General features: G+C 50.5%; 2 protein-coding genes and 1 long non-coding RNA gene across 4 annotated transcripts; 1 reads left to right on the top strand and 2 right to left on the bottom strand.

The window, feature by feature from the left end:
• Window positions 1-2,216: 2,216 nt before the first annotated feature.
• On the bottom strand, window positions 2,217-2,958 carry LOC120651355. 2 transcript variants are annotated; one of them, XR_005666144.1, is made up of 2 exons: window positions 2,632-2,958; window positions 2,217-2,554 (listed from the first exon to the last, which is right to left on the bottom strand). It is a non-coding gene; the product is annotated as an uncharacterized LOC120651355 (long non-coding RNA). The 2 variants fall into 2 exon arrangements; XR_005666143.1 differs by having other exon boundaries at window positions 2,217-2,547.
• Window positions 2,959-3,804: 846 nt separating this feature from the next.
• LOC120651348 (proline-rich protein 4-like) lies at window positions 3,805-5,861 on the bottom strand. Its single transcript, XM_039928826.1, has 3 exons — window positions 5,699-5,861; window positions 4,805-4,874; window positions 3,805-4,711 (listed from the first exon to the last, which is right to left on the bottom strand). Exons 1-3 carry the CDS (start codon window positions 5,789-5,791, stop codon window positions 4,104-4,106), a joined length of 771 nt encoding a protein of 256 aa, XP_039784760.1. The 5' UTR covers window positions 5,792-5,861; the 3' UTR covers window positions 3,805-4,103.
• Window positions 5,862-10,140: 4,279 nt separating this feature from the next.
• On the top strand, window positions 10,141-10,527 carry LOC120647971. Its single transcript, XM_039924765.1, has one exon. The coding sequence runs from the start codon at window positions 10,141-10,143 to the stop codon at window positions 10,525-10,527; it is 387 nt and encodes a 128-aa protein (XP_039780699.1).
• Window positions 10,528-27,605: the final 17,078 nt, after the last annotated feature.

The raw sequence follows: 27,605 nt of genomic DNA, 5'->3' as shown, positions 1-27,605 counted from the left end.
TTTACTTTCTAAGACTGTGTAATCTGAATGGTCCTACAAACGCCCGACCATTGTCATAAAGACTTAATTATCAAAATGCCTAACAAAATAATTAGCCTTCAATGCGGTCAACAAGGAATTGCATACCTAAACAAATGTACTCTAAATATCAGCATGGCACAGAACATGTTTATGGCCGTGGGACAACACGACTTGTAGATTTCTCACGTTTGCTTTAGGTTCTGGCTGTGGACATTCATTACACAACTTCTTGGATCTTTACTCTAAAAAACAGAAGCCTCCTCAACAACGCATCAATTCTTCAGGCCTGAAACCAACAAAATGCAGTTAACAACTAAAGTAGGGGGGTAGAGGTAGAATCAAGGGAAATGAAAAAAGAAGATACGAGGACGAACTAGGTCCTAAGATAGTCACAATGTGAGAGCTTTATGCTCAGTAAAAGGATACAAGGAAAGACATTGCCTAGCAGCTACCATGCTATAAAAGAAAGAGAAAAAAAGATTTCTGTAAGTTTTAGCATGGTCTAAATATCCCCTTAGGTTACTAGCTCATTGTTGATGATCATTATTAAGTACCAATTTTTACCATCAAAATTTGCATATAAATACAAAAGAAAGTACCAACACTTATACCATTCCTAGTAATAGAGCTTACATCTAACCATTTCCACAAGTGTTGGTATAAAAATTTATGCAGTTGTGTTTATGTATGAAATGCGAAGAAAAAGCACAACAAAGATCCAAGGAACACACTTTCGTCCAATTAGGAGCAAGTACAAGGATTCAAGGGTGCACAAATAGGACTTAACCGCCTTATAACAGCACAAGACACACCTAACGGACCTAGTGACCCACCTATCGGCCACCAAGCCAAAGGCAGTGACGGATGGCGGCATGCAACCCATTAAATTTTTTTTGATGTGTCTACGAGGGAGAGCATCCCCACCCGAACTGTATTGAAGGTTGTGGCTGACCATAAATCATGGGCCTCATTTTTAGCAAAAATGGGTCTTAACAGGTTAATTTAAGAAAACTGGGATAAAACCTTGATAAGCTACCAAGATAAACTAGGTCTTAACCAACATCAACACACATCACTAGCACGAGGACACACTTTGTGGCATAACCGTACCACACATAACAACACCTCATCTTAGCAAAAGTATGAGATGACACATAACGACTTCCGCCTTAGCACCAGGGCAAAATGTGGCTAAACGACCAGGCTTCAATCACCACCATGGCTTCCCTTGAGTTTGTTAGCTGCAGTTACCTTGAGACCTCATTAGACGACGCATACGAGTAGGACACCTGACGTCAAAGACGCCATGGTCGTGAAACCGGAGCATGATTTTCACCCAAAGAACTGCCAATGCCCGCCACCGCCGCAGGACACAGCAGGCTCTGGTTTAGATCGGGACATGGCTGTCCCGCCTGCGCTGACAGGGTTTAGATTCAGACCTCGTGAGGCAGGATCTGGTGACGGAGGACTGCATGGAGGGTACCCCTCTGTTGCAAGGTTTATTTATATATTGAATTGAGAAGGAAATTTCAGCAGGAGAGGAAGGAAAACGAGGGTAGCAGTGGTGCGAGCGAGCGCCGGCTTCGGCGCCGCTGGGGCTGCTGCCGCCGCTCGCCGTCCAGCAGTGGCGGCGGCATCCAGGGGTGTGCTTCACGCAGGGGGCTCTGGGTGGCGTCCAGCAACCGGTATGGACATGTGGATTCCAACTAGACAACGAGGCTCTTATATATCCTACTACTATATATGAACGACAAGCTTACATACGTTTACAGCTTGTGCCTTACAAAGCGAGTCACGCCCGACTATATAATTGGATTTGAGGGAACAGATGCTTGGTGAAAAAAACAACGAAGGGAAAAAAGCAGTTGCAGGTACGGTGGAAGGGCATTAATGATTACACGCGGCCGGATCAATCGCTGCAAGGCTCGCTCTCGCGGGATTCGATTTGCGTACTCATGAGTCTTTTGTTGTACACTAGCATAGATGTATGTGCGGCACACACATATTTAAAATAGTATAGTAAATTAAAAAAAACTATAGTGCAAACCAAAAATGATATAATACCAACACAAACAACATACTCCGTATGTCATTCTGTAAAGTGCAAGCGATTTCTAAAATTGCGTGTGTGTTTTTTGCTTTCAGAATGATGAGTTAATTCACTAAGATTTGTTGTCATCACATCACAAATGTAGTTCAAGCAAACCATGGATTTGATCAGGAGGCTGAAAAAATTGATTTGATCAGGAGGCTGAATAATATATTCAGTAGCAGGTAATAAGCAGTAGAATTGTTAAGGTAGGCAAAACAGCAACAAAATATATTCAGGGCACTGGTCTCGATTCATCTGGCGTACTCAAGGTCATCAGTCTACCCCAATCCTGGTGTGCTCTCTGAGTTTGCGATGGCGTTGTGCGGTGTGCCAAGGCCCAAGGGGGCGTGATGCTGCAGCATCAGCACAGCTTGAGCATTTCAACAAACAGATGGTGGGCGTCCTCCTTGGTGCAGGGACGAACATACAACGACCTGCAATCTAGGATGAACACAGCAAGAAATTAAGGCATCTAACCAACAGCAGGGTTAAGAATGGATCCAGAAGCAAGCCATGACCTCCTACTTCAAGAATGGGTCCATAAGCAAGCATGCTTCAAGAACGGGTCCATAAGCAAGCAAACCCGTACGGTGGAGCAGGTCGGACCAGTACGGATCGTCGGCGAGCGAGGGTGAAGGCGAGGCTGAGCAGAGGGGCGGCGCCGCCTCGGGCCCCCTGGCGGCAGGGAAGACTCGGGCCCAGTGACAGGGAAGACGGAGCTATATCTAAATTGTGAAGACCCGCGGCCGATTCCGGGTACATGGCGGCTGCAGGGAGGCTCATGGCCGTGCAGAGCAGCGGAAGGGAGAAGGAAACGGCAGCAGCAGACAAGGGTGACTGGGTGAGCCCAGCAGCGGCCCAGCGGGTACGCGCGGGGGTTAAGGAATTGTCCGGTGAGAAAAAAATTTGGTTTTTGGCAAAAACACTCTCCAACTCGCAGTTTTTATAGGTCTACACTTTCTTTCACCTCCCTCCACCCGACAGACGGGTCCGGCGTGGGGTAAGGTAGACCCAATTCGAGTAAAAAAAGTTTTCAATTATTTTCGATCGTTATAATATAGATAGATATATCGGAACAACACCTTATCCATCAATATAGGGCATGTGGTGTGATAATGTTAGGCTCCGCCAAATTAAAAGGATTGTTTTAAAATTTATTTTGGATAGGTTGTTTCTAAATATTACATAAAAAGTAAAAAAATCACTGAGTTTTAGGTGGGCTACCAAATGGGTTGTCCTGCAGTATAAAAGAAAATCGGTTGTCTGGGCCAACTTGTACGCTGGCAAAAAGTGTAGTACTTTTCTTTGTCAAAAGCTTATGCATGGTTAGCTGGGGTGCACTGTACTAAAGGGACAGTTTACAGTGTAACAATGAATGGACGACGTTCAATAAGAGCAGACACGGTGTTCCATATGATCACCTTTATGAAAGAGACTTCTATTTGCTTGTACACAATGCCTCCTTTAATCACCTCTTTTCCTATCGTTCAGTTGCAGTAGTGCAAGCTGCATTGTCGTTTGAAACCGGCTGAGATGGAGTGTCTGTTTCTTGATCCAGAAGGGTATATATGAGAAAAGGTAACATCAGCAATGCAATAAACTGTCGGTTGAATACCCTTATACCCATGTGGGTTGATCAAATTCAGTAGTGCTTTTAAACGATCAGCATGGCTTAAACATAGATAAAAGGATACATAAACCATACAGCACAATAAATTATTCTCAATAAATTATATATGCCAGAAAACATTACATATGCCATGCCTCTGAATTATTCTCAATAAATTATAGCACCCCTATTTGTAGCTGAATGATAATCCATGGCTCCAGTCTCACAGTTGGCTTTGTGGGAACAAAAGAAAAAAGAAAAAAAAGTCTCACACTTGTAATATATAGCCATTATTCTGCAGAAACTAATAAGTAGTACTGCAAATTAAGTCACACGCAAGATTACCATGGATGCTACTTTGGGATACCAACCAAAACGAGTTCAATACTTGGCCGGAGGGTGATAGATCGGAGTCGGCGGTGGTGCGGAGGAGGGGTTCTCCGGTTGCGGCTCGGGCTTGGGATCGGGTTTAGGCTCTGGTGGCACTGGCTTCTTGTGGAAGTGGTGGAAGAAGTGGTCAAAGTAGTGGTCCAGCTCATGGTCTTTGTGGAAATGGCCGGTCAAATGCATAGCTGGAGGGTTCGGTGAACCGCCGTTGGATGGCGTTGGGGCATTGTACTCTGGCTGGGGCTTGGGCTCTGGTTCGGGCTTGGGCTGCTCAGGCATTGGCTGCTCGCCCTTCTTGGGGAAGTGGCTGCCGAAATGCTTCCTGATCGGGCCGCAGATGGTCACAGATGCACACTCTGCTGACGGTTGTTGCATATTCCCAGGGACGGCAACGAAGCTGCCATCGGCCAGCGGCGTGATCCTGGACGGTTCCTGTCCCGGGCACGGCGTGCCCGCCGCACCGTGGAGCTGCGCGAAGCATTCGGCGCTGTGGAGATCGACGGAGAGCGGGACGTTGAATGCGCCGGAGCTTTCGAGCTCGCCGACGGCCTTGCTCATGTACTCACCATTGCTGTTCTTGCACTTGATCGCCACCTTAAGACCTGATGAGGTTACGGTGCCATAAGGACATCAAAGGATCAATTGATCATCATTTAATAGTGTAGCCAACATAACTATATATACGTCTATCTTACCCTTGAAAGCCGCCTCAGCCTTCATGTTCTTCCTCGTGCAGTCGGCACACTTGGCCTGGCCGACGACAAGTACTCCTGCTAATGGGGCGGGGCTTGATGGGTTTTTTGGGTGGGTTTTAATACGGGTACTATTGGATGGGTGGAAACGGGTGACACTATGAAATGGGTTGGGGCGGGTTGGGTTGACGACATAGACGGGTTGGGACGGGTTGGGGCGCTATGGTAGTAGATCGGCACGTAAGTCGCATATCATCTTCCATCGTGACTTCGGGTTGGGGCGGGTTGGGGCATTGGGCCGACGGGGTGGGTCGGGGCGGGTGGTAGTTAAGGCTCTTGAAATATGGGTAGGGGCGGATTTGGGGTGGGTTCAACCATAGTCACAGAATTCGGGGTCGATGCCTCGTCCCACGATCCGGGAACGCCGTTCCGATTCGAGGGTCGGGGTCGAAGAGGGTCAGTGTCCCATTCAAGGTTGGATCGCGTCCCGGTTTGAGAGGGGTCGCAGCCCCAATGCTAGCAGATTTAATTGAGATAAGAAGGTTATTGATAGCGGATTGAGGTGGTTTTTATTAGATAATAAGCTGAGTACGTGTAGTATGATCTAAATGTACTATTTTGTATGTTTCTTATATGCTTGTGCAGATTAGTTTCTTCATTAGTAGCACATATATATATAGTTTTTGTCTTTTAAAGACGCATCGACCCGAAAATATCGACCCGGATGAATTAGAGTCGCGTTCCACATAATAATTTATCGTTCCATAGAGATATACCCCATTCGTACCACAATTTTATAAAGTGATGTCCCTCGACCCTCGACCCCGTTCCTCGACCCGGTCGACCCAAGAACTTTGTGACTATGGGTTCAACCCCATTAGCAGACGTAACGACAAGCGATGCCACCTCGCCGGAGGCAGCGTTCGCGACGGCTATCGCCATCAGCATGATGGCGCAAACGTCGAGAAGCCTGTGACATGCAGATCCCATGATCGCAGGAACAAGTTGACCGAACTTGCTGCTAGCTTGCTTCCTGTTGTGAAGTGTTAGGGGCTGGGTGCAGAGCTCTGAGAGGCGACGCTTGGTATATATAGGATGTGTGCATATCGAACGATCGGGTGATCGAGTACGTGGAGTGATTACAGATGAGAAAGGTCTCCAAACATTTGGCGCCGAATTTGCTGGTTGCTACTAATCAATGCTCTCCACGGCCCAAAAGAGCGAGCCTGTGTCTCAACATGGACTGCTACATGTCCATGATCTGGACGACGCAACCAGTGGTACCTGAATCAGGAAGTTTACACAGCAGAAATGGAATAGTTTTCTTTTAGGGGCAGCAGATATAGAAGTAGATAAGAAATTAAATAGCACCGCGGTCAGGCTTCAAGAATGCATGCATGTTTCCCATAATGCTGTCTCGCCAATTGGAAGTCCTAATAATATAAATCCTTAAATGATCACGAGCAGTTAGAAAAACCCCTCTGCCCCACCCCTTGGCGGTCATATTATCGTCTCACTTTGCTAAAAACGTTAATGTGGTCTAATTTGGGACATCCAAATAATGACTCCATTTTTTTAAAAAAAAATCAACTACGAAGTTGCATATCTGGCCTAAGGCCTGAGCCTAGTAGTTGTTATTCAATTCGACTCCGAAACCCATTTGGTCTTGGCCGGCACCTTTTAGATATGGTGGACCCTGCAGAAACACGGCAGCAAGTAATACCGCACGGCACCATCCGAGACTGCAACCGCGCATCTTAAAAACCTTTAATTTATTGATGAACAACTGTGTGCTTTCGCGGTTTGGCTCCCCCCACCCCACCACCACCACCACCATATAGCGGGACCTTTTGCAAGGCACAACATTGATAGTCAGTCCTATATGCTTTTGCAGTAAAACGGAACCCTCCAGTTGTAATATAGTACATCGGTTTGGGTTCTCTTGTTACCAGCCCTACCATCCTGATCTCGGTTATGCTGCAATCTTTACATACATAGCGCCGGCACTACACCGCAGCACCAAATTAGCAACGAACATCAGTCGGTAAAACTCCAACATTACCGATGAACAATCAGTCGGTAAAGCTTCCGGACTTGCGATCAGTCAATGATTCTTATTTTGCAGATAAACCATAGGTAAAGATACAATACAACATAAAGCGTTTATAGGGGTGGGTAAAAAGTCATTTTTAAGGGCGGATGCACACCCGCCCCTGCTTTCCGTAGCTAAATATGGCTATTTGCAGACGCGGGTAACGTTACCCGACCCTAAAAACCCATTTTCCGAGGCGGGTCAGGGCATGACCCGCCCTTGAAAATGGTTGTAGGGGAGGGTCACCTCCGCCCACCCCTGAAAAAGGCTTTGTAGGAGCGGGTGGGTGGCGGGGGGTTTGTCGGATCCTGGTGACGGAGGTACATCCGGGTACCTTCCAGCCAAGTAGTTATCTCCCGACTGGGTACCTACTCGGCCAGGACCACTTTGCACGACTACCCGGCGAACAGGCACTCGGCTGGACGTCGGAAGGTTCCTCCGAGGATCAAGATCAAGGCACGGATATGGATTCCGGATATCTAGGGATCTCTACCGACCTGATTCCATGTAACAACCCGAGTAGATATCCTCCCTTACTTGTAACCCACGGCACCTGGCCTATAAAGGCACCGTGAGGAGACCCATAGAACACAATTCATCAAGGCATCTCTTTCATCGTCAATACAATACACACAACATAGGACGTAGGGTATTACGCTCCCGAGCGGCCCGAACCTGTCTAAACCCTAGCGTCATCTCGCAACCATCTAGCTCTTGGCTCCGGAATCCCCCCTTCACCTACAAATCTACTGCCGGGCATACCCCTGGTGGACTTGCCGGATAAGCAATCCGACAGTTGGCGCGCCAGGTAGGGGAGATTTCTCAGGAGTCCTTACAGTGAGTTCGATTGCATCAAGATCCGACGTCTTCTTCTCCGCCAACGTCAGCATTTAGATAGAGGCCGTCGCCGGATTCTCCTTCACCTTCGGTAGTTTCCCATAAACTACGGTTCCCCGGAACCCACCCACCAGCCCCTCGAGCACTGAGAGCGGCAACTCTACAAGCGTCAGATCCGATCTGACGGCACAAAGCTCCATCGTTTGTCGAGTCTCTGAACTCGACATCAACGATCCTCCGATCGTTCGCCCCTGGGCAACGCGTTGCCCTGTCATCTCCAATACCGATCTAATCTCAGGAATAGATCGAGTTACCAGATCCATCGCCGAGTGCATACAACTCGGCGAGAGCGTGCTATGTCATTCAGGCAACTCGGCCATCGTACCACACGGGCTCCGCAACAGCTCTGCGGTGTACTTGGACAGGTCCGAGTATATATGGGCAACCTGTGCATCACCGAGCTGGATCAGTCCGACTCGGAGCAGATCCAATCTGATTCGACCTCATCTTCTGAGGCTGAATATCAGGTCGCTGTCTTCACCTTCCCGCCCAACCGCAACAACCCCGACGGTCGACGGCAGATCTCGGTCGTCTTGCTGGACTCCGAGTCCATCAGTGAGGATGACGAATAGCGGGCACAGCGTCTTCACCGCAGCGCCCTCCGCGCCGATCGCCAGGCAAACGAGGAAGTCATCCGCCAGGGCAAAGAAGATCTCGAGAACGCAGAGCGTCGCAACCCCCGGGTTGGACGGAGGCGTCCATCTCCACCGAGGCCCTGGAACCTAGAACACGAGTTCGTCCTAGACTACAACGGCCACCAAGTCTTCGCCACACCATCTGCCAACATGGATGCTGTACTTCAGGTATTCGAGGGTCTTCCTCAAACTCCTGAGATCGCAAAAGCCCGTGCTCGTCTCCACGTTGCAGCAACCCAGGCTCAGGGCTTGAGGAGGGAGTACTCCAACTATCGGGCACAATCAGGCTCTAACCACTCGGTACACCCCCATCGCCACGACGAGGAGGTCGACCAGCGGATCTCCGTGATCGCCTCGGCCGCCATGATCTCCGACCCCGCATAGACAACCTTCATGGTGAGCGGGACAACGCCGAGCGGGAACGACGTCGCCGCTACGATGAGGAACACGGCGCACCTGGCGCCAACCGCAATAACCGCGATCATCAACTTCGCGCCAATGACTACGACCCGGCGGATGACCTCGATGGCTTCTCCGCCTTCTCCGACAAGTTGTGAGCCATCCAGTGGCCTGCGACCTTCAAGCCGGTCGGCATCAGGAAGTTCGATGGCGAATCTGACCCCAAGACATGGTTGTGCACCTACGCCATCGCCGTCCGGGCTGCGAATGACAACAACGACATCATGGTGGCCTACTTCCCGGTGATGATGAGCCGCCAAGCACAAAACTGGCTCGAATCTCTTCCTGCCGGCCTGATCAACTGCTGGCAGGATCTCTGCACCACCTTCGTGCAAAACTATCAGGCAGCCTATTCGGGTCCCAAAACCAGATGGGATCTGGGCAGCATCACGCAGCGTCCCTCCGAATCCCTGCGTGAATACATCAAAAGGTACTTTGCTAACTATAACACGATTACGGAGGTTGATGACAGGGATGTGATCTACCACTTCCACCAAGGCCTCCATAGTATGGAACTATGGAGGAAGATGTTCGAAAGCAACCCTAAGCCCGTCTCCGACATGATGGCTGTCGTCAACAAGCACACCGACATGGAGGACGCCAAGTGTGCACACCGCCGCCACAAGGACCGCCACAACCCCGTTGATCGTCCTCGTCAAAGGGACGACGACTCGGCGCGCCCAGGCCGCGATCGTCCTCCATGACATGGCAAGAACTGCGACCGTGCCGAGTCGTCCAAGGCCCGCAAGCGCAACCGCAGCCCTGACAACACCATCACCGTCACCGATCGGCCCCAACAACGCACTTCCCTCGACCAGGAGGAACTCGACCAGCTCCTTGACGCCAAGTGCCCCTGGCACAAGGACGCCAAACACACGGCAGGCGAGTGCCACGTGCTCTCCAACAGTGTTGCCCCAGAGGAGCCCAAGCGTCCAAGGCTGGACGATCGCGATAGGCCGGGCGGCTCCAGAAGCTCCCATGGCCGCGGCCGCTGAAATCGCTCGCCCAGGCGAGACGACGACAATGAACATGCCAACAGATCACCCGGCAACTTTCAGGAGGAAGAACGGGTGGTCAACATCATCTTTGGAGGCTCCAGCGCTCCATCCTGCCGGCGTAGCACCAATCTGCATAACCGCGATGTCAACTCGGTGTTCAGGCACCCGGTTGAGCCACTTCATTTGTCGGAGATCCCGATCACCTTCGATCGACGCGACCACTGGGTACACCTGCCCAGGCCGAGTGTTTACCCCCTCATGGTGAACCCGGTGATCCGCCAGATCCGTCTGGCCATGGTCCTCATCGACGGTGGAAGCGCCCTCAACATCATCTTCGCCAAGACCCTCGAAGACATGGGCTTCGACATGACCAAGCTGGTACCCTCGGACCAGGCCTTCTACGGCATCATCCTGGGTGCTGGCTCGACTCCAGTCGGCACGGTCACCCTCCCGGTCACCTTTGGCACTCGGGAAAACTACAGAACCGAGTCCATCATCTTTGAGGTGGCACCATTTGAGACTTCCTACCATGCCATACTTGGGAGACCAGCTCTCGCCAAGTTCATGTCAATTCCAAACCACACGTATCTTCTCTTGAAGATGCCGGCTCCGAACGGAGTCCTCTCCATCCGCGGCGACATCTAGACGTCTCACACATGTGAGACGGAGAACATCAACACCGCCGAAGCCCTGGAGAGGAGCAGCAACTAGGCCTTGGTCGCCCAGGCGGCAAAGGCCCTTCCGAAGGATCAGCTCCAGATTCCCTCCAACAACTCGGCATCGGGGTCCTAGCTGCACTCCGATAGCCAGACAAAGGTAGTCGTCCTCGGGGACGACCACCCCAACAAGACCGCCTTGATCGGGGCCGAGCTCGACTCCGCATAGGAACTCGTGCTCAACTCTTTCCTCCGCGCCAACTGGGATATCTTCGCATAGATGCCCTCCGATATGCCAGGCATACCGAGGGAGGAGGCTGAGCACTCCTTGGATCTCAACGAGAAGGCGCGGCCCGTCAAGCAACGGTTGCGTCGCTTCGCTCAAGATCGGAAGGTGGCTATTAGGGTAGAAGTAACCCGGCTCCTAGCCGCTGGTTTTATTAGATAAGTCACACACTAAGAATGGCTGGCAAACCCAGTCCTTGTAAAAAAGAAAAACGGTGAATGGAGAATATGTGTTGACTATACAGATCTCAACAAACACTGCCCTAAAGATCCCTTCCGTCTCCCACGTATCGACCAGGTTGTTGACTCAACAGCCGGGTGCGTGCTCCTCTCTTTTCTTGACTGCTACTTCGGCTACCACCAGATCACTCTAAAGAAGTCGGATCAAGAGAAGACCTCCTTCATCACGCCCTGTGGGACATACTGCTACAACACCATGATGTTTGGCCTCAAGAACGCAGGTGCTACCTACCAGAAGGCCATCCAAAAATGCCTCCATGGGCAGATCGGGCGCAACACCAAGGCCTATGTAGATGACGTCATCATCAAAACAAGGTCCAATGATCAGTTCATTGTCGACGTCTAAGAAACATTTGAAAATCTCAGGAGATTCAAATGGAAGCTAAACCTCACCAAGTGCGTGTTCGGCGTCCCGACCGGGAAACTACTAGGCTTCATCATAAGCAGCCGGGGCATCGAAGCCAACCCAACGAAAGTCAACGCCATCAGGTTCATGAAGCCACCCAGGTGTAAGAAGGATCTGATGAAGCTTATAGGGTGCATGGCGGCCCTGAGCCGGTTCATCAGTCGGCTCGGCGACAAAGGCCTGCCCTTCTTCAAACTTCTCAGGAAGTCAGACAAGTTCGAGTGGAACGAGGAAGCTGTGACAGCCTTTCAGCTGCTCAAAGACTTCCTCACAACTCCACCCGTGCTCACAGCTCCAGAAGACGGGGAGATGCTACTCCTCTACATCGCGGCAACCACTCACATGGTCAGCACCGCCCTGGTCGTCGAACGAGACGAGCCAGGCCACATCTACAAAGTGCAATGACCTATCTACTTCATCAGTGAAGTACTCGGCGAGTCCAAGCTGCGCTACCCCCAGGTGCAGAAACTCCTCTACGCGATCCTCATCACGTCCAGGAAGCTGCGCCACTATTTCCAGGCACATAATGTCAAGGTGGTCTCCTTCTTCCCACTCGACGACATACTCCACAACAGAGACGCCAACGGCCGAGTTGTCAAGTAATTGGTGGAACTAGGGGCCCTATCCATCGAGTTCCTCCCCCACTCCACTATCAAGTCACAAGCCCTGGCCGACTTCATTGCTGAATGGACGGAAATTCAGGACCCACCACCCGAGGAACGACCCGAGAATTGGGTCATGTACTTCGACAGCGCCATCAACCTCGTCGGCGCCGGCGTAGGCATCCTATTCATCTCTCCGAGAGGTGAGCAGCTAAAGTATGTCCTGCAGCTACTCTTCAAGGCCACCAACAATGCAGCCGAGTATGAGGCCCTTATCCACGGTTTCAAGATCGCGGGCTCTCTCCGCATCAAGAGGCTCCTTGCCTACGGCGACTCCAAAGACGTCATCCAACAAGTCAACAAGGATTGGGACTGCACTCAGGAGAAGATGGACCCCTACTGCAAGGAGATATGCTAGCTAGAAGCCCACTTCCACGGCCTGGAATTCCACCATGTCCTCCGGGACTACAACGTGGCAGCCGATGTGCTCTCCAAGCTGGGCTCCAAGTGGGCACTCGTCTCGGCCGGAGTCTTCGTGCAGGCTCTCAACTCCCCCACGGTCCAGATCGAGGAGGAACCCCCAACTAAGCCTGACCTTGTGCGAGCCCTAGGTCAGGAAGTATTAGTCGCCGATCCAGATTGGCGAGCCTCGATACTCGACTTCATCATCAACAATAAGTCCTACCCGAAGGACAAAGAAGACAAGCGACTCGTCCGCCGAGCCGCAAATTTTGTCATCATCGGAACCAAGTTGTTCAGGCACTCGGCATCTTTAGGAACCCTTTCCAAGTGCATCTCCCAGCAAGATGGAGTCTGACTCCTTGGTGAGATCCACTCGAGAATCTGTGAAAACCAAGCAGGAGCGTCAATCCTGGTTGGCAAAGCCTTCAGATCAGGCTTCTACTGGCCGACGGCCCTGGCCGACGCCCAGGTCATCATCAGACGATGCTCAGGGTGCTAGTTCCTCTCCAAGCAGCAGCACGTCCCGGCCCAAGCCTTGCGGACTATCCCTCCATCCTGGCCATTTGCCTGTTGGGGACTCGACTCGGTGGGACCACTCAGGGTGGCACAAGGCGGTTATACTCATATATTTGTCACCATCGACAAATTCACCAAGTGGATTGAGGTGAAGCCGGTCTCATCTACGTCAGCAGCCAAGGCAGCCGAGTTCATTGAAGAAATAACACACAGGTTCGGAGTGCCCAATCGGATCATTACAGACTTGGGCTCTTCCTTCACCGGATCCGAATTCTGGGTCTTCTACTAGCAGAGCTGCATCGACATATACTACGCCTCCGTGGCTCACCCCCGGTGCAACGGCCAGGTGGAGCGTGCCAACGGCTTGATCCTTCAGAGGCTCAAAGCCAGAATATTCGATCCGATCAAAAAATATGGCTCCAAATGGATCCAAGAACTACACAGAGTAGTATGGGGGCTGCACACGCAGAGAAGTCGGGCCACCGGCTGCTCCTCCTTCTTCATGGTTTACGGTTCCGAGGCCATCCTCCCGACGGATATCGCCTTTGGTGCTCCGCACTCCTAGAACTACGACCAAGGTGAGGCCGAAACCACTCGGCGAACCGATCTCGACTTGGTCAAGGAGCACCATCTAACGGCAGCCCTCTAGCACGCCCGGTATGAGTAGCAGCTCCGTCGTTATCACGACAAAAACGTCTAGCAGCGCGACTTCAACATCCGCGACCTGGTACTCAGGCGGGTCCAGTCCCCTGGAGGCAAGTTAACTTCCCCATGGGAAGGCCCTTTCATCGTGAGCAGTGTAGTTGTCCCAGGATCCTACAGGCTCTAGCGTGAAGACAGAACGGACATGGGCAACCCATGGAACATCGAGCACCTTTGTCGCTTCTACCTATAGAAGAACGAAAAATAAAGCTATGTACTCAACTCATCAGTTACTAATAAAGTTCAAAGTCCTCAGTTACTTGCACTTGTTCTTTATCCTTCTCCCGACTTGTTCAGCACACTCGGGGGCTACGTGTCGGTCAGCCCGACTTGCCTGCCATACTGGGTGCTGGGCTCAGCCGGCCCGATCGGCCCAAGTCTACCCAGCGTAGACACCCCCAACGTAACCAGTCGTTGTGAGCACAACCCTGCTAGTCCTGGAACCACCTAGCGTCACCTCTTACTACTCGCGCACTCTCAACCCGACAAGTAGAGGCACATCGCAGGGTCGCCTTTCCTAACTACTCGGCTAACTCGACAGCCTCTCGGATTACAAAATCAAACACAAACAAATGCAAATTTATTTATGTAAAAAATAAATATTGTTCTTTGGCCATCCGCTGACCATTTTCCTAGTCTCTACATTCACAGGTTGAGGTCGGCCGCCACGCGCTCCGCGATCGGCCAGGCGTCGATGAGGTTGTCGGACCAGGCTAGGTCCGAGGTCTCCGGCGCCATCCCGTCACCCATCGGCTCCAGGTCAGCCTCCGGGTAGTGGGACTTCACAAGTCCTAGGGTGTACTGGGACGCATCCTCGGCAACCTTCCTGTTGAAGACCTCCAGCCGCCCGTGCGCCGCCTCTAGCCGCGCCTCCAGATCCTCCGCCACGGCTACGCCCTCCGGCTCAAAGGCGGCAAGGACGGCATCCACCTTGCTGGCGAGCCGCCCCAGGGCCGCGAGCACCTCAGCTAGCTGAGTTTCCGCACCTGCTAGCAAGGTCTCATTTCAACTCCACACGAGTTCGTCCGAAAGGAAAACAGGGTGGTTTTCGAACCATACCTTCGCGCTTTTGGCGCTCCAGGCGGAGCTTGCCCTTGGTGGCATCCTCCCTAGCCTCCGCGGCCTCCCAACCCTTCTGCAGGTCGGTATTGGCCTTCTCACAGGCCGCCAGGTCGCGCTTCAAGGTGCGGACCTCCTTCTCCAGCCCTGAGAGGGTACTGATTAGCTCAAGCGCAAAGGGGTCGGTGGGGGACACGGCACGTTCCTTACCCTGCTTCTCATCGGAGTGACTTCTCGGTCTCTGCCCGCTGCTTCTCCAGCAGGCGGTTATGTGCCTCCAGTTCGGCTAGCCGGGACTCGAGCTGCTCCAGCCGGCCATCTGCGGCCGGCACCACCCGTATTCTCTCGGTTGGCCACTGGCTCAGGCCGGCCAGCAACTAACAAGAACAAGGCAATCAGCAATGCAGCCTAGATGACATAGGAAACAACATGGCCAGAGAGTGAAAACTCACCTCGGTCGACTCCTTCGCACGGCGCGCAGCGGCGAGGAGCTCCTCCACCAGCCCGGCCGACGCCTCCCACCCGGCCTCCTGCTGCTCCGTGCGGCCGACCTCAGGCAGGACGGGATCCCGGCCAGTGGGAAACAGCTCCCAGCATGGGTCCTCCTACGGCGGACTCGATGGCGACACGGGTGGCGTCTCCATTCCCTCCAGCGGCACGACCTTCTGACCCGCGGACCGCCCAGCCTCCTCGGCCTCCTCATCTTTAGCCCGCGCCGCCTCTCGGCAAATGTGGGTCCGCGGTGGGCTCCCCACTGATGGAGGAGATGTAGCCGTCTTGACCCGACGGGTCTCATCAGCGGACTCCTCCGCCTTCCTCTTCCTGTGAAGTCAAAATTCCTGCATCGTCAAGAAGAAACTCAAGATTCAAAGCAAAGCGAAAAGGATCACAATTCTACTTACCCTCCATTGTAGCGTGCAATGAAGGACAGTCTCAGTGGCGCGGCAGGCGGCTACGACCGGGGCTCGAGCAGGGGAGGCCCGATGGCCCCCATGCGCATTAGCCCTAGCGCCGCATCTCCCTCCGCGCGCCCGGCGCCGGCGCCGGCACCTTCACCTGACAACTCGGGTGCATCCACCACCCCCGGCTCCTCGCTGCCCGACCTCGAGGCAGAAATAGGGCCCCCCTTGGGCAGGGCACCCCACATGCCGGCCTTCGAGGATGAGATCTTCCGGATGGCCCGCCTCCTCCTTCGTTGTCCCGGTGCGGACGGGTTAGAGGGACGGTGGCCCCTACAACTTCAATGTCCGACTCGCCCACAACGGACGAGTCAGACGACACGTCCAGATCGGCCTCCTCCGGCTCCTTCAGATTAGCCGGGGCGGTGGTGTCCTTCCCTGCATCCCCCTCTGGCAGGGGAGAGGGAGACCAGAACTCCAGAACTTTAGCCTACAAGGATGAAGATATTCCGAGTTGATTACCACCCAACGGGTGTGTTGCATATAGAAAGTAGGGCAAAAACAACTCCAAGGCAAAAACAGAACAACTCAGAACAAAAGCAGAACAACACGAAAAGGCAGAAGAATACTTACAGCTTTGGTCGGCCACTTCAAGAAATGTGCATTCGGGCACCCCTTGTCGCGGATCGCCCCTTGCATCATGCGGGCGACCCGGTTCGAAGCTTCTTCCCGGGGGACCTTCCGGTTCTGCCCCCGGGTCGGGTCTTGGCGACCCCAGTACTTGAAGCCGGGGTGCACCCTGTCCCGAATCGGCTGCACCAGCCGTTTACTGAAGGACAGGGCCACCACAGCGCCTGTCAGTCCCTGGGCCGACAGGCCGGCAATCTCGTTGAGGAGGAGATTCACTTGGACCATCTCCTCCTCAGTCGGACGCTCCTCCTAGCACACGCGGGACTCCGGTGCACGGCTGGTGCGGATGAGCAGACAGGGAGCCGGGTTCAACACCACGAACCACTCCTTGTCCCACCCTGGCGCAGAGAGAAGGCGGCGCCGCCCACCACATTGCGGCGGGAGGCGGACGGGTACCCCCTGTTGGGTATTTTAGCATCACGAATAAATTCGCAAGCACACGGATACCGTTGTAGCTTTCACCTCAGAGTATTCCAAGGGTTATCGAATCCACAGGGAATGTGTGTGCACTCTCTTCTATTCTTATCGGTCCAAGGACACACCAAGATAGGTAGAGGGGTAGAGAGGATTCCTAAGATAGTGCTACTGCTGAGTTAAAGGTCGATCTCTCGGGCACAATACTCGCTTCGGGCACCGGCTTACAACTGGTTTGCCAGTCGACTCCGGCCAACAACTCTACGCTATATCCGAACGTGGAGGATTACGAAGGACCAATAGGGCTGTCACCACCTACGGCCTACCTCTAACAAACCGTGGGATATAAGGCAAACGAAGGATAACCCCTAGCCTAGACACCACGTCTACTATTGATTACTGCTATAGTCTAACTACGTATGATGCCTTGATCTTGGTCAGCTTTTCCACATCATCTGTGTGACGATACATAATATTTTTAAGATTAGTCACCAGTTCATCCCTTTGCAACAACAAGCCTTTAAGCTCTGTCAAAGCAAGGAAAATATGAGCACAAAAGAAGCTACTCGAAGAACACAAGCATCAAAGAAGGAAAATAATACCTTTCTTCTCCTTGGCAGCAGCCTTGGCCTTCTCTTGCAGCTTGGAGGCCTTATCTTTCATAACAGAATTGTTCTGCTTCAAAGCTTCGACCCTGGCCTCCAAAAGCCTGACCTTTTCTGACTGCTCCTGAAAAGACTTCTCAAGAGCAGCCATCTTCCCAAGCTGCTGCGTTTGGTCAGTTGTCAACTGAAGACCCTCTCCAGTCCGCCGAAGGAACTTGGCCTGCTCAGCGACTTGCTTAGCCAGATTCTGTCAACAAAACACAGTCAAGACAGAGCACTCGACAACTCAACAAAAGTACTTGAGTACAAAAAATACTTACAACAAGAGAAGAATGGTAGCCCAAAATCCCCTGGGCTACAGCAGTCGACCCCTCGACTAGCTTCTCCACCTCCTACCGTGGCGTCTCTAGCAGGATCAGATCAATGTTGGTGGCAATTGCAGAACTCTTCGGCTAATCTTCAGTCTGCTTCTCTGAAAAACACAAAAATATCAGCAAAAACACGACAGAAAACTAGTCGAATACACCTCATAAAGCCACTCACCAGTGTCAGCGACAGGAGACTCCTTGCCCGCCCCCTCGGCTGCAGGACTCTCCGCCATCCCAGCAGAAGTATCGCCCAACCGATCACCATCTTTCGTTGGGCTAGGGGGCAACTGGGAAATGCTTTTAAGGGAACCAAAGATTCCCTTCTCTGACTCATCAACTCCAAGAGCGTCTGGGTTGCTACAGAACAAAGGAAGTACTCGAAACTTCAACAAAAAAAAAGAAGAAAAGCAAAGACAAGCAGCCGATCAACAGTTGCACTTACTGAGAAGAATGTTTCAGTACGAAATTCTTTGGCTTAGTAAACTTTGGGATCCCGCTCAGCCCCGAAGCACTCTGCCCCTTGGCAGAGCCACTCCCGACAGACTCAGCCGGCACAACGGGAGTCGTGACAGTCGGGCTCACAACAGAGCTCACCGCCTGCCTCTTGGAAGGAGAACGAGGCCTAAGAAGAAGAAAAGCCATAAAAAACAAACGCAAGACTCCATAAAAGTACCAGTTTGTACTCACCTATCACTGCTACCAGCAGAGGCAGCCCTCGGCTTCTGAGTCCTTGTCGACTCGACGGCCGGCTCATCTGCCGCCCTGTCATGAACGTCTGACGCTGTTCGATTGGCCGACGGACCTGCAAGCAAGAAACAACCATGATCAATTGAAGATCCAACAGTTCAAACAAGAAAAAGAGCAAAAATAGAGGTAGTCAGATTCACACTTGAGTCAGTATGCACCGGAGGCACATCTTCAGGCAGCGGAGGCCTACTCTGATAATTTTCGGGATTAATCTGCACGAAAGACACCATATCAACTCAACTACTCGACAAAAGTACTCGATTCAAACTACAATCTACTACTCGAAGCAGTACCTCCCGAGGACGCCTGCCGGCCCTGAATGCCCCAGAGAGACTGGGCCTCCAGTCTACATTCTTCAGTAGCACGGCCACCCGATCCTCCAACACATCCTCGGAAATCTTCTCCCGAGTATATCGAGTGGTATCCTCCTCACCCGTATACTCAAAGGCAAGATGAACCCGCCGCTGCAGAGGCTGAACCCTCTGAATAATCCAATGCGCCACCACGAAAGCTCCAGTAATCTGGTGATCCGCCTTCAACCCTTCAATCTCCCCAAGGAGAAAGTTAACCTGGTCCGCTGTAACACCCTAATTTAAATTCCAGCTTTTAATAATAAATTTAATTGGCTTTATTTAGTTTACTAAGGTTTATTTTGTTTAGCTTGCATTTAATCTAATTTTTTTTCACAAGGAATTAAAATTTTTCTTGGATAAATATGTTTGTGCATTCATGCTGGTGCATAGTTTTATTTGATTGAGTGTGGTTTGAATTCAAATTCAAATTTGAATTCAAATAGTATTAGTTTGGTTTGAAATAGGAAAAGGAATAGAGGAAAGGAATTAGAAAAGAGAAAGAAACCCAAAACCAAAACCTAGAAACCCAACCCAGTCAGCCCACCAAAACCCGAAGCGGCCCATGGCCCACTTTCCTTTTTCCCAGCCCAAACCAGCAACCCAGCCCTTCCCGGCGGCCCACTCTCTCCCTTCCCCACAGGCGGCCCACTCTCTCTTTCTTTTCTCCCGCGCGCCAGCCCGTCTCCCCGCTCAGTCCGGCCCAGGACGCCAGCAGGTAGACTCCAGCCTGCTTGTGCGCGCCCCCTCTCCCTGACAGCTCGGTCCCGCGTGTCAGCAGCTCCCTGCGCCCGCGCTCTCGCCCCCGCTCTGTGGCTGACCGAGCGACCCCACGCGCCAGACTCTCCTTCTTCCTCGCACAACGGCTGCGCCCGTCCCGCCTAGATTCCCGGCGAGCTTCCTTCCGGGGCACGCCCGCCCAAGATGCCCGGGCCTCCTTAAAGTGACCCCTGCGGCCCTCTGCGCCCACCATCTCGCCCCGCAGCGCCGCAACAAACCCTAGCCGCCGCCTCTGCGTTGCTTCGCCGTGCCGCCGCTCTGCGCCGCCACGGCCAAGCCACTCCGCCGCACCCCAGCCCCACCGGAGCCGCGCAGAAGCCTCGCCTCGACTCCAAGGGCATCACCAAAGACACTGCCCCGACCCGAAGCCCTACACGCACCGGGATTTCCCCTGAACGCCACCGCAGGTAAGTCTACCCGCCGCCGGCGAGTCCCGAGCATCACTGACCCCCGGTTCTCGTTCGCAGCACGACCCCGCGCCTTCTTGAGGAGATCCGAGGCCCGGAGCAAGCCCTGCAGCGCCTCCCCCACGAGCTCCGGTCAAGCGCCGCCTCTGCGCCACCGCTAAACTCGCCGTCGACTCCTCTACGCTGCAACTCTGGCCACCACAGGCCCCCGGTGAGATTCAGCACCCCCTCCTACTCCTTTTTCGCTAGATCCCGTAGGCCGTAGCACCCTCTAGTTGCCAGCACGCCACATGCCGGTGATGCGCCACCGCACAGTCCGCCCCTCACCATGGCAAGCCCTGTCCAAGCCTGGGAGCCCTGTTCTAGGTGCACAGGTGAATTACGCGTGGCGCTTAGATCCTCCCTGACCAAGATCCGTTCATTTTTTAGCTCGGTAGCGCCGTGTTGGCCTTCACCGGCGAGGTCGCTGCCGCGGAGCAGAGCTCCGGCAGGCCGCGCCGCCGCCCCATGCGCCCAAACCGCTAGATCCGTTCGATCAAGAGTGTGCGGCCACGATTAGATCCAAAGCCCATCAAATCCGAGCCATCCGATCCAGATCCAAGCGCCCAGATTCAAAGATACCCCTTCGACTGGAAGTTTTTCTAAAGAGACCCCCGACTTTCCCGATATCAACCCGCAGTCCACCTCTATTCAAAAGAAATTGCAGTTTAGTTCAGAAATTAGAGCCCAGCCCCCTGAACTCTTTAGAATTTGAACCCGCCGTCCTTGGCTGCTGTTTTTGCAACTTAGATCCCAGAGTTGTTGTTTAATTATGTTTAGGTCCTCGGTTTTTGCACAGAACCCCTAGAACTTTCAGTTTTCTCACAGTTTAGCCCCTGGACCTTGTTTTAGCTCTAGATTTCACGTTCTAGCTCCGTTTTAGGCATTCTTTTTGTCCACGCGATCGTTGTAACACGTAGAATAGTTTTAGACTAGTTTAGTGTGCTGTTTTTATGTATTGATCTACTGTTTCTTAGCTTTTGTTAGTGTTTGCTTGTATGCTTATTGTGTGCCTTGCTTTTGGCCATGTGTTCGTGAGTAGACGGGGATCCATCTGAGGAGCCCCAGTACCAGTACCCGGAGCAGCCGTCTTCCGACCAGTTTGAGCAGCAGCAGGAGCAGTACGAGGAAGGCAAGTATAACATGAACACCACCTATCACTTTAAATACATTTTCATACTGCATTTTAATACTATACGCCTATAAGGACTTTCCTAGCCACTTTATGTCCTTTATATATATCCTTTGGGTTGCATTCTATTTAGTTGTGCTAGGTGCCGCTCTATAACACACTTGGTCCTTTTTAATTAATTTGATTAATGGTTTATGCAACTTAATTCTGGGAGTGGCCCTCCGTGCTTCGTGCTTGGGTGGCTCACGTCTCGTTAAAATATGTTTTGATAAAAACTTGGTTTAGGGGGCCAGTACAGTGCTTAGTGCTTGGTTGGCCACTCTCCATAAGGACAGGTTTATAGAGCGACAACCTGGGACAACAGCGCTACCACAAGACTGGAATGGGACGGTCTTGGCATAATAATTAGGTCTTTTTGGTTTGGAGTAACTTACCTGCGGGGCAGGGGCGGTAAAGCTTCTATGGCCCTCGTGCTGAGTGGCCTCGTCTGTGCTTCGTGTCTTGACGCCCACTAGACCTGCTCCATAGTCACCGATCCACCCTCGCGGTTACTCCTTACCAACGAGATTCTTTGTAAAGGCCTTGTAGTGTGCTTGCTAGTCATCTCACCTAAGGAAGTGTGATGAACAACTAGTGTAGCTCACGACTTGTGGGTAAAGATGTGCAACCTCTGCAGAGTGTAAAACTGGTATACTAGCCGTTCTCACGGTCATGAGCGGCCCATATCCTCCTTTTGATTAGTGGGGTTATCTTCCTTTGACGAGGCAGGTTTCCCCGGGTGGCTTGGTTTGGTATGGTTCTCAGTAGTATCATGATTAATTTTGATTAATTACTATGTAACTGGGGTATGGTAAATCATCAACTTGTAGTAAATAGCTTTAATAAAATTTTGCCAAGATTAAAAGCTAATGCAGTTGAGTCAGCCAACCTTAGAGCCTCATAGTTTGTGTTATACTTGTTGAGTACAAGTTGTGTACTCACTCTTGCCTACTCTACTCTTTTTCCTCTTGGGGACACTCTACTGTTGCTCAGTTCCTGCCGACGCGAGGGAGTTCACTCGGAGCTACCAGGAGTACGAGGACTTCTTGGCGTTCATCTCCTAGTCGACGTCCCTGTGGCGCCCAGCTTCCGAGAGACTTCGTATATGTATTCTACGCTTCCGCATACTCTGTATCAGATATTTTGTCATTAATGTAATAAATAACATTCGTACTCGCTTTATTATATCTTTTTACGTGAAATGTGCTGTGATATACTGTTCATTCAGTTGTATATGCGTGTGACTTGATCCTGGCACATATATGATTGCTCGGTTTATGTACTTTTATAAACCGGGTGTTACATCCGCCCTACCTCCCCTGGAATTCCAACTCAGTCTCTTCACAGGGGGACCAGGAGTACAAAGGGGAAGGGAAGAGGAAAGATTCCTAACATAGAACCACATCTCCTTCCAGTCGATGACCTTGCCGCTCAACTCGTAAGGGATGTACTTGGTTTTCTTCCCTTGGCAAAACTGCAGCCCGGATCCCCCAACCACATCTACCTTAGAATCGTTGGGATGGGATTTCAGATGGAAGAAGTATTGGAAAAGATCAAAGTGGGGCTCAATCCCAAGAAAGTTTCACACAGATGAACAAAGATCGAGATGTGAAGAATAGAATTAGGGGTCAAGTGATGCACCTGAACCCCCCCAAAGATGAAGAAGGCCCCGGAAGAAATCAGAAACTGAAAAACCGAGGCCCCGAAGAACATGAGAAAGAAAATGTGACACCCTAGGTGTCTGCATAGTAGACTAGCATTTATTTTCTGTGCTTCATGTGCGAAATTGCTTGAGCAAGGGTCTATTTTAAAATATTAGGCCCATTTGTGTAAATATGAATTGATGTAAGGTCATTCTTATTTATTTGAATAGGATGTGTGATTATTTTTTTGGTGGAGGGTGTATTTGAAAAATTCAATGTAATCATTACATGGCAAAAAATTTTACTCTTAAGTCTGAATTTGAGGTGAATTTGCAATGGAAAAGACAAAAGTCCATTAAATTCAAAATCCGTCCTTTGTTTTCAAAATAACTCTTTAACCTTTGGTCAAATCATTTTTTGCACAACATCAAAGTTGTAGATATTGAAAAGTTGAACAACTTTCATGTTGGACACATTTTCAATTGAGCCCCAGTTTAAAAGTTATTGTTGATTTACAAGAGGGTCCTTGAAATTTTCTGAATTCACAAAGAAGTCCACCCTTCTTCAACCTCCTGCCTCTCTGCTTCACCGCCGCCGGCAGTCCAGCGCCGCCCGCCGCTCAAGGCCAGCCCTGGCCACCTCCTGCTTGCCGTGGCCTTCCACGCGTCATGCTCGAGCTCCTCGCCGCCCACTTTTCCTCGTGCTGGCCTTCTCCCGCTCCTGCCACGCAACCCCGAAGCCTCCACGGCCGCCACCTCGCCGTCGCCGTCACCGTTGAGTGCCCCTGGGCCAAATCCCTGTTCCCCAGGCATCGCAATGTGCCCCAGGAACGCCCTCCCCCTCGCTGGTTGCCTATAAAAGGGGTAGAACCCCTGCGCGCGTGCACAGCCGCCACTGCCCGCCATTGGCACTGGCAAACTCCAGCTCGCCGTGGCGCCGCTGCTGCACCACCCCATTGCCCGTTTGAACCCCGCTACCACCTTCCCAGACCTCCAGTGAAGCTCCTAGGCCTGGCTTTTCATCCCAATCGCCACCGGAGCGCCGCCGCGCCGGAGTAGACCGCCACCGTCCGCCCCTCTCCGTGGAGCCACCGCTGCAGGCCACCATCTCGAGCCACAAGACCTTCTAGAGGTAGCTCTCGGTCCCCTCTCGCTTTTCCCCAGCGGGGCCCCCACCGCCGGTGCCTCTCTTCGCCGGGAAAAGCCGTGCCCTCCCCTGCTCTGTTCTAACTCGGCCAAGGACTCCGGTACCACCTTCCCAGACCTATTTCAGGGTCCTAAGTGAAAGATATACATGATTAGCATCTAGTAAAAATTTGAAGCCTATTTGACATCATTACCTAGGTCAAGTTTCAAGATTTCTTGATCTACTAGTTATGCTAATATATTTGTGCTTTTAGAAATATTAGAGTTCTGAGTTTGAAACTTTTTCCATACTTATGAATAACTACAAACTTGCTTTTACGCAAGTTTGGGAAATTTTAGAGCTGTCTAGCTATATCTTTGATTTAATGCTTGTTAAGTAAACTTTAATTGTGATAAATAGTTTCCTTGCTTAGAAAATTCTGAGAATTTTTGTAGAAGTCTATTTTGGTCATATGTTCATGTCTGTAAAATTTAGGATACATAAACACTATATAACTTCCTGTACTAATTAGTTTTTTCATATGTGGTTTAATTTTGTCAAAATTATTACTTCAGTTTTATGTCTATATACATTTTGAAAACTTTATGAGGAGTTCATAATCATTTTAAACCTGTTCTGAAAAAGTTTGAGCTTCATAAGTGCTGTAGTTTGTTCTGTAGAATTTGATCTTGCTCTAGGTGTAGTCTGAATAACTGTTTTATTCTGATTAATTGGTAGCATGAAATGGAATGAATTTTACAGGGTAGAGTGCACTCTATATTTACTGTTTTAAGTAATATTACTGAAGTTAGATACTGTTTGTATACTAAGTTACTCAATTCTTTGCAAACCATGATTTATATGCTATATAAACTAACTTACACTTACTTTGTAAGTTTAATCAAATTGTTTTGTGAAGTTGATCTTGTTGTTTTGTGTAGTAATCGTTATTAAATAACTACCCTATAAATGCTTGCCCATATGAATGTTTGTTTGCTAAATGTTGGACTACAACTTTATCGTGAAGTGTGTTTATGTAATACTGTTCTTGCATCACATATATATACGACTGCTCTAGCGAACAGGACGTACGAGTTGATCCCGGAGTCCGAAGAAGGTGAACAAAAAGCCCAGGTGAACGCCACTGTACTGATCAAAGCCCCGGACCAAAGTCCGGAAGAGCCCAAGGCTAATCTAGTTAGCGACTATCGCGAGACCTTGTGTGAGACCCCATCTGTGTTGGTGAACTTGCTAAGGTCACGGTATGTGGTAGCGGTGGTTAAGTTTTTGAACGTACTAGCCACATGCTGTAAATATGGTACGTGGTAAGCCTAGTAGCCGATCGGACCGGTGAGTGGATATACCTTTCACTTTCTCTTAGAGATAGGTTTTTATTTATGTTTATGTTGCGCAACACCGCGGCTACTAGGGAGGAAGATGGTGCCCTGTAGTCGGGGAGAGTGACCCTATCCACAGGTCGGAATGAAAGGTAAACGGTTGTTTGGGAATGACCCGACGGTGTTCCAAATGTGTGTGTTAGGTCTGCCTGGCCAGGTTAGCAAATTCGATTCGAATCGTCCGCTTCTCCCGGTTTGGGACTGCTTGATCCCTTTGCCACACAGAGTAATAAGAGTAACATTATTATGATCAATCTTGATGTTTTCTTAAAGTTCTACCATGGTTGAATAGGAGTAGTTGCTTACATAGAATGGTTAATCAACTAGAATCTTGGAAGCTAAAATTTGAAAGTAAGGACCTACTCTTTATTGCTTTTCAGCAAAAGAAAAACCAGTGCCTACAAAACCCTGCATAGTCTAGCTAGGTGGACTAAGTATATCCGTTGACGGTTAAGTCTTGCTGAGTATTAGAATACTCAGCCTTGCTGTTGAAACCTTTTTCAGGTATGAGTTTTGAGGACCAGATCGCTAGTCTGTCTTGGCCCTGCTCTTTGCCTCCTGGCTGGTCCGTAGAAAGGGATCCGTCTTCGGCCAGCAATGACTGACGAGTGATACCTTGCTTGGGCTAGCTTGGTATACTTTTGCGATGTGTTGTAGCCGTCGTGTTTTCTTTCCATTGCTTAAACTCTGAACATTAAACTTATGGCTTGTATAACTGTTTTACTAAGTTTGGACCTGTAATATTACTTTGAACTTGTGTAATAACTACTATGCCTGTGTTGTAAAATATGTATGGTTGTAATATCTCTGGACTCGCCTTCGTGCGGGGTATGCTTGTTTGATCCAAGAACCGGTGGTTGTATCGGGACGTTACCCGACAGACCAAGAATTGTTCCGTTTGAAATGCATTTGTGTCAGTGTTGCCCTTATGGTGATGGCCAGCGCACTTGAGCCGGGATAATTCAGGTGGTTCTACCACAGCTGGTATCAGAGCTGCAAGCGTACACCAGAGGTGTTGGAACCTTAAAATTCGATTTCCGTATAAAATTTGACCAACAAGGTATTTCTAAAAACTACGTTGGTTTCGTTAAGGGTTATGCATAGAACGTAAAGTCCTAGGGAATTTACGGGAGTTACTAGGTGGCTATCTATTTATGGTTTATTTATATCTGACTTCCAGCACTTTACATTTTTGTCAAACCATACTCACAAGCAACCCTTAATTTCTGTAACGAAGGTAAGAAGGTAAGGATCCTCAGTCAGCTGAGGGAGTCTGACCATACTCACAAACAACGCTAAGGTAAGAAGGTAAGGATCCTCAGTCAGCTGAGGGAGTCTGACCTTCCCATCGGTGATGCGAGCCGAACGCTGCCCTCAAGCAGTGGCTTACTTGAGGTACTCCCAATATACCAACTATTAGTTGACTATATTGGAAGTAAAGTGTACTCAGTCAGCTGAGGGAGTTTGACCTTCCCGTCGGCGATGCGAACCGAACGCTGCGCTCAAGCAGTGGCCTACTTGAGCTGCTGCCAATATACCGACCCTCGGTCGATTATATTGGGAGTAAAGGAAATTTTGAATACGCTATCTCAGTGGCGTATGTTAACGTTGGCCATACGGAGGAAATTGTATGGCTGCCGCTTCTATAGTGAGCGGTAATGTATGGGAACACTTTCATGAGTGCTGGCATGAAAGGTTCAATGCATATATATGTTCTGTCAAACTTCTGCAGGTACACTAACCGCGATTCGATAAGTTAAGAACGGTTAGAATTTATCAGCTAGATATATTAGGGAGAGACGTATCTATGTTATGCCACCGTACTAACCGCGTAAGCCCAATAATAGTTGGCAATTGTTTATCTTGTGAGGGCGAATTGGACGTGCATGCATAGTGTGAATATGTTTGATTTAATTCCTAGAATTTGAAATTGTGACATGAGCCTTGTTAAGGAATTTCTAGTATGGATCTTCATGAATCTATCTTAGTATGCTTAAACAATAAGTTGAGTTAAATCTTGATTTTAGGAGCATGTTTGTTAGAACTCTTAGACTTTCTTGGATGAAAAGATGGATTTGAGTCATGCCTTCATCCTTAGCCCCATCACGATGTTATAATGATCTTTTCGTTCCATAGAATCTCAAATGGTGAACCAGTACT

This window comes from Panicum virgatum, chromosome 9K (assembly GCF_016808335.1).
Source record: "Panicum virgatum strain AP13 chromosome 9K, P.virgatum_v5, whole genome shotgun sequence".
NCBI classification, from domain to species: domain Eukaryota; kingdom Viridiplantae; phylum Streptophyta; class Magnoliopsida; order Poales; family Poaceae; genus Panicum; species Panicum virgatum.
This window is presented reverse-complemented; position numbering and strand designations above follow the sequence as displayed.